Source organism: Montipora capricornis, chromosome 3 (genome assembly GCF_036669925.1).
Source record: "Montipora capricornis isolate CH-2021 chromosome 3, ASM3666992v2, whole genome shotgun sequence".
NCBI lineage: Eukaryota > Metazoa > Cnidaria > Anthozoa > Scleractinia > Acroporidae > Montipora > Montipora capricornis.
In genome coordinates this window covers 19979326-19986825 of record NC_090885.1, presented here as the reverse complement: position 1 = coordinate 19986825, position 7500 = coordinate 19979326, and the positions used below count along the sequence as shown (strand labels likewise).

The following is a 7500-nucleotide window of genomic DNA, read 5'->3' as shown; positions in this document are numbered from 1 at the left end:
TAATAGTAATAATAGTAATAATAATAATAATAGTAATAATAATAATAATAATAATAATAATAATAATAATCAGTGTTATGAAAACTCCTCAGGGCATGAAGAGATAACTGCTAGTAAGAATAGAAGTGTACAGGCCTCCTGCCTATATTGCTCCATTTCCCTTTGAATCAGTTCTGAATTATTGCAAAAGAATGGGGTTACTTCTGCTCTAGTTCCATGTCTGAATTTGCATCATGATGAGCAATCTACTTAGCTGCCTTAATTGTGTAGAAAATGTTGACCTTTCTTCTGTACTTTTTGTTACATTGACAGAATGCAAGTAACCCGGAAAACTGTGTTTATGAGCTTCATGCTGTTCCCAAGGAGATTGACAGCAGTAATCCAGAGGGTGTGTGAAGTTACTAGTCATGATTAGTTTGCTGTTTGCCTTAAAGTTGTGCGAGTTGGTGTTTTAAGCTGAGGGGGGCAAGCAACTAGAAAGACCCACCCCATTTCTTGTAAAATTAGGTAACCATGGGAAATCACCTTAGCCTACCAGCCATGCACTTCTCTGACTAGTCAGAGTGAATCCTGACATTTACACCCACAACAACAACAACAACAATGATAATAATAATCCTTTCACACCTGAACTGGCCCCTATTAACAAGTTAAAATTGTGTGGCATTAGACAGAGTAAAATCTTTAAGTCTCACTCCTACAGTAGGAGCAAAAGGGTTAAGGCTGTGTTACCAAAGAGGCTGAAAAGGACTTGAAAGTATTGTGAGTAGAAGTTACGAGAGGCAAGCTTGCTAACATTTGGTGACAAAGCAGATTGATATTTGAGGTTTCATAAGTGGTTGCTCCTCAGGACCCATTACAAGTGAACCACTGAGAACCGTTATGCTTTGGCTTTTATCATGCATAAATGCTGTTAAAGTTTAATCCATGAGTGTTCAGACAATTAATTCTTCAGCTTGCATGAGTTGCATTAGAGTTTATTCATTTACATAATTACAGTGTGCTACTTTTGACAATTATTTTTTTTCTAGTGTCAGAAGGCAAAAGGGCATCAGGATTAACAGCCATATGGGTTGCTCGCAATCGATTTGCTGTCCTTGATAGGACACACAATGTAAGACTTTATGAGTTATCTGATAATTGGTGCAAATCACCTTGAAATTGAACAGTTGTGTACAGTACATCATGCCATTCAATTGGATGTGTCATCAAGCTTGCTTTGTTAAACTGTAACATTAATGATTTCTCACTTTTTCCTTCAATCTATTGATTAAAAACTTCTAAGACATTAAGTGAATAGAGCTAGGAAACACTCCGCTCAGTCCTGGTATCGTTATCATGGAGATAGTATGCAATTAAGGACGTTTGCGCGAAAATTGTTCAACATTGATTTTTTTCTGAATTATTTACCACTGTAAGATAATGAGTTAGTTATGCTAGAAATGTAAAAAAAATGGGGGTCACCGACTTCATTTTGGAGAGAACATGCGCGGAAAAACACCCAAAATGTGACAAAGTCGGGCTTCGTTAGCGAATAAGGCCAGTGTCTGTAAACCCAAATATATTGCAATTAAATCTTTCAAGTGAAATCGTCTCTGCCAAATATTGTTTAAGTGGACTTATTAAGTGAATTTAGTCAACTGGTGAGGTTCCTTAAAGATCAAGTTCGCATTTAGCGACCACAGTTTCACGCGCCTTGCAGCCGTAAGATGGCAGGATTTGATGTCCCTTGAGCAAAAATCTTGAAATTTTTTAAACTTCCCAGATTGATTTTTTGTTCATTTTTGGACAACGTGGAGATGATTGTAAATAAAATCCGTTTCTGGAAAAAAAAATAGGGGTCACCGAAAGTCCAAGACCATTAAATCCAGGCAAAGCTATAGCAATGGCCTTTTGCCCTATCATTTCTCCTTTTTATTACTTAGCGCGCGCGCTCGTGTATGACGTGGCGTGTGCATTTGCGTGCGCAGTAAGGATGCGCAGAAACAATTGGCGCGAACGTCCTTAATAGGGATTTTTACTGACAGAAACTTGAATTGACCTGAATTTTAATCTAATTTTGCATCTCTGGATTAGCTGTTAATCAAGAATCTAAAGAATGAAGTGACAAAGAAGGTTCAGACTCCTTCCTGTGATATGATATTTTATGCTGGTACTGGCAGCTTGCTGTTGAGGGATACAGACTGTGTTACCCTGTTTGATGTACAACAGAAGAGGTTTGTGATATTGCCGTATCTGGTGATTTCCCTGGGTATGTTCGTATCAGCTTTACAAGTCCTGTATGACTGTAACAAGTCTAGAAAACAAGGGCAAAGTAAAAGACAACCACTTTGGAGATTATTGAAAAAATTAATAGTTCTTTGAATCCTTCATGCATCATTCAAACCTGTTTTACAAAATCTCTCAGTCGCTTGTATCTCTATTTCTTTGCAGGACCTTGGCAACTGTCAAAGTAAACAAGGTTCGTTATGTGGTTTGGTCTGCTGACATGGCCTATGTTGCATTGTTAGGAAAACATGGTAAGTTGAAAGGGGAATGTTAGTTTGTGTACTTAGCTTGAGAATCAGAAAATACAAGCTCTCTTTCTGTAATTCCTTCAAATTTGCAATGATGCTTAGTTAAGTGAAAGTTAAAAAAGTGAAAACTAAGAATTTTGTGGTGCCTGTTTCTGGGCTGTCACCAGCTGCCGGTGAAAATCACCACTTGAGAAAGGGGTTAAACGTCGGCTGAATTTTGGTCATTGATAGAAGTGACTGAGAAGATCACAAATCATTCTCTGCAAAGTTTTAGGCATTCGATGTGTTAACAAAAGAAATTTCTTGAACATCTGTTAGTATACGGAACTATCACTGGTCTAAGAATTTATCGATACTGGAAATGAAATAGAAGCGTTGTACATACTGTTGTGGGTGCCTTATCTTTACCCTTATTTGCTATCTTGAAGAATGGCGGGTGTTGCGAGACACTGAGAACAATCTTGTTGCCAGGTCCCTTCGATGATCAGAGCACAGACTTACTTCCTCAATGGAACCTTCAACTGGATGAATTTATTCTTAGCTACATTTACATCCGTGCTTTTCAACATGTAGTTTGTCTGCGGAGCATTAAATGTATCCAAACCATGGTTACTTGTGCTTGTGAATTAAAAGTCATATCTAAGCAATATTGTACATCGGACATTGATTGAAACACTTTCCGATTATGTTTGTGTACAGTTGTTGCCATATGCAACAGGAAGTTGGAGTGCTTGTGCACCATCCATGAAAACATCCGTGTGAAGAGTGGAGCATGGGAGGAAAATGGAGTATTCGTGTACACCACAAGCAACCATATAAAATATGCATTAACTAATGGGTAAGTTTCATACTATTACATGTAGATTACAGGTAGAGTCAAAAGACCTGCTTCAGTTATGCATAATGGATACAAGTATTTCAAACAAGTTTCTGTTGATGACCATTACTTCAAGTCACCTCTTAATGAATGAAAGAGAGCACATGACATGTGAAGACACACCCAAATTTTGTTACTCATTAATTCATGAAACTAACATGACTAACAGAATCTCTATTAAATTTTTTGACAAGCAGGCCATTTGAATTGTTTTTATGCATGCTTGTATTCACAATTATTGACTAAAGTGAAAAATTATTCCTGAATACATGTATGTTTCAGTCCAAATGATTTATGGTTGTTTGTGTTTTTAGTGATCATGGAATTATTCGCACTCTTGACCTGCCTATTTACATTACAAGAGTCAAGGTACCCATGATTAGCTTATTTGCCTGGAAGACTGTCTGGATTGTATTAATTAAGCCTGAGTTTATTAACAAGATATCATCAAGTGAAGCTATGAGCCTCACAGTTATGGACGCAATAGTCCTGCAATTGCGTAGAGGAGCCTGAAAAATTCGGGACTTCAAGGGGGTTTGAACCTGTAACCTTGTGATGCTGGTGCGATGCTCAAATCAACTGAGCTATGAAGCCACTGATGTTGGCAGCTGGTCATAGCTTCAAATGACCAGCTCCAGCTTTGCGAGGTCACGGGTTCAAACCCTGTTGAAGTCCAGAAATTTTAAGGCTTCTCTACACAATTGCGTTCATAACTGTGATGACTGCAGGCATTATAGCTTCACTTTATTTCATATCTGCAGTTCATTATATGATTTATTTTATATATCATTTTGTTCAATAAGATATCAATATGTGAGTCACGGGCATGGCCAGTTGGACTTGGATAATAAGCTGGCCATAGTGGACAACAGAGCTTCACTCACCTGGCTCAAGTGTTTCAAAGCCTGATTAAACTAATCCTAGATTACTGGAAACTCAAGTTGCAGTTTATTAAATTTAACTGTTTCAGAAAGAGTTTCATCAAGAATTTTAGCCTTCAATTCTGACTTAGACTTTTGTTTTACTTTCACCTAGAATGCCTTGTAAGAAATTGAATGATTAGTATGGGTAAAATAAACTTGGCTGGAGCAAGACATTATTATGATTCTTGCCCCACATCCTTCGGCAGTAAAACAGGATGGTCAACATCAGTGGTGTTCTCATTGCCCTGAATGGCTAAAAGTTTGGATTCTGTGATGCTCCAGTCAGTCGTAATGCTAATAATAGTTCTAATAGTAAGGTTACAGATTATCAAAAGCCAGCAAGAGGCGAAGTGACTTGCTTGAAATCAAACTTGCACGGAGCAAAAAAATATGTTACTTGTTATCTTGTGTGCTCTCTAAACAGACATGTATAATTGTATGCAGAATTTAACCCCTTTATGCATGCCCCTCCTTCAAATAATGACTTAATTTGAAATGGAAATTTTATCTTTTTGTGTCATCTGTTTTGTTTTAATTTCACAGGGAAGCAGTGTCTATTGTCTTGACAGAGAATGCAAAACAAGGGTTCTTGAAATTGATCCAACAGAGTTTAAATTTAAACTTTCCCTCATAAACCGCAAGTATGATGAGGTGAGCAAATACTGTGGCATTTTTTGATTGAATGTGTAACTTGACATCAGTGAAGTGACCATGGAGTACTTTCTGAAAACATATTATTGTCATTGCTTGATTCATTTTACCAGACTTGAAATCCATTCATGCGTATAAATATTGAAAATTGTATTCTAAGGAACTACTTCTCTTGCTATCTGTAGGTTCTCCATATGGTGCGAAATGCTAAACTTGTGGGACAGTCAATTATCTCCTATCTGCAGAAGAAGGGTTATCCAGAGGTAATTATTAGAACCTGTTTGACTTTTTCAAGGTTAATGAGGTATTCTCCATCTATAATATTTTGCAGTGATTAGCATAACAATATTTATTTACATTGTTGTGTCCATTTCAATTAAGCAGTCAGTATTAATTTGTGAAGACAACCACAACAACAACAACAAAAACATTAGAATTTTAATTTTTGTGGTCTCTTTACCTTGTTGTAGGTTGCCTTGCATTTTGTCAAAGATGAGAAAACCAGGTTTGGATTGGCCTTAGAATGTGGGAACATTGAGGTTGGTTAAGAGAAGGCTTCGTTTCTTCCAATTAAGCAATAGGACTTTTTCCATTTACATAGCCTCATCTAAACACAGGGGGGAATTGATAGAATAGATTAGGCCATGTTAACACAGAAAAAAGTCCTGTATTGCTTTTCTAAAATATTTCTCAAAAATAATTTGACAAATGGAGGAAAATGTTGGTTTTTTTACTTCTTGATCGAAACAGATATTCTTGATACATGCTCATATCTCTGACCAGCCAATTAAAACAAGAGTCTGACAACACATAACCAATCAAAATTTGTAATGTCGAATGTGTGTTTACATACTCTCATCTAAACCTAGCTATTGACCAATGAGGGAGGACATACTATCCTAATTATTTTAAAATAATACATGTAGTTAAAATAGGGGGTTAACCATAAGTAATTTTTGGTTTGACTCAAAATTGGCCATCATTAAATTTTGGTTGGTAACCTTGAATCAAACTTGAAGATGTTGCCTGGGCTTGTTCTTCATTTTTAAGAAAGAATCTTGCAAGCAATGGTCAGTCATCAGTGTACATATGCATGTACATGTGCAGATTGCTTGTGGGTTGATTCAAATCATCACATTTTACTGTCAAGTGCCCTGTTTCAGATTGGACTTTAAATAAATTATTTTCGCACAGTGGCAAAATGCAAGGCTGAACGAAGAAGCAGTGTTTGACGTGGAACGGGACAAAATCCAAAGTCTAGATACAAACGTTGTTAACATGACTGCAGAGTGGTTGAATTTTTTGGTTGACAAAATTTGTTAAAGAAGTTGGGAGGGAGGAGGTGTAAAAGTATCTGCCCAGAAGCTTGTAATGGCTGCAATTTCAATGAAAATGATTAAGACTATTTTATAAAGATCAGTAGTGACCTTTATATAAAGATCACTAGTGACCTTTATCAAAAGGTCACAAGTGATCTTTATAAAGATCGTTCCATTTGAGAATAAGCGATAATTCCATTGTTTGCATATGCAGCCCCGCACTCCCCTGGGACTAAAATCAAAACTGCCACCGGGTTTCTTGAAGCCTGGTTTGCACTAACATTGGTATGAGGTATCAAAACCTATAGGTTTCCATGGCATTTAACGCTAGTTAGCGCTAACCATGCTTCGAGCAACCCAGGCCAGGTATAAAGGTTCATACACGCGACGTTTTATCGTTGTTTTGATAGGCTTTGAGGCTCATGAATTATTAATGAGTTTTTGAGTGATAGTTACTTGAAATTTAAAGCACAAAAGTGTCTAGTTTGATGTCAAGAGGAAAAGCTACAATCATAGACAAAAGTAGTTGGGAAGGTTATGTAAATGAACCACACCAGAGCTGTATTGCAACCCGCTTCTGTTAAACCTCACAAGAAATAGTTTCACTTTCTCTTACATAGCCCCCCTCCCCCCTATTCAATGTTGGAAGGTAACTCAACAATTTCCCACTGAAACCATTCCGTTTTGCACAACATTGAAGGAGGGAGGAGGGGAGACTAGCAACGAAGACTTCAAAAGTGCTAACCTTATCAACAGTTTTGTCTAGGATTGTAGTAACAAGGAACATAAATTTAAGATTGGTGCTAAAAAAATTACCTTTTGTAGTTTAAACTACCCTTATTATCAAGCACTTCTGTATATACATTATCAACTGAGCCACCAGCCCATTCATTCTAAAGTTGGCAAGGGCAGTGTCTTTAGGTTCAATTTTAGGCTACATGCAAATTTTTAACTAAAATAGCCTAAAATATCACTTGGCATGTTTATGCACCCAGCCTTCAATTACATATATGTAATCACAAAATGTGACTTGAAAACTACAATAAGTGCCCAAAGGGTTTAGACACTCTGCCCTTTTAAGGAATCTCTGACAAATCCCTCCCCCAAAATCTATCCATCTAACCCCCCCCCCCTCTAACAACGTTTTTTTTTTTTTTACCAACTCTTCCTATTAGTGTTAAGGTGCTTTTTTCCTAATTGTGGTCTTCTCCGTT

The 7500-nt window shown here is 37.1% G+C and overlaps 1 protein-coding gene across 1 annotated transcript in view; it reads left to right on the top strand.

The window, feature by feature from the left end:
* LOC138040848 (coatomer subunit alpha-like) overlaps positions 1 to 7500 on the top strand; it is a 32508-nt gene that overhangs the window by 12322 nt on the left and 12686 nt on the right. Inside the window, exons 14-22 of the mRNA XM_068886542.1 lie at positions 313 to 388; positions 1032 to 1114; positions 2077 to 2216; positions 2434 to 2519; positions 3216 to 3354; positions 3708 to 3762; positions 4860 to 4967; positions 5153 to 5230; positions 5438 to 5506. Of these exons, the coding sequence (XP_068742643.1) occupies positions 313 to 388; positions 1032 to 1114; positions 2077 to 2216; positions 2434 to 2519; positions 3216 to 3354; positions 3708 to 3762; positions 4860 to 4967; positions 5153 to 5230; positions 5438 to 5506 (834 nt within the window). The remainder of the gene's footprint in view (positions 1 to 312; positions 389 to 1031; positions 1115 to 2076; positions 2217 to 2433; positions 2520 to 3215; positions 3355 to 3707; positions 3763 to 4859; positions 4968 to 5152; positions 5231 to 5437; positions 5507 to 7500) is intronic.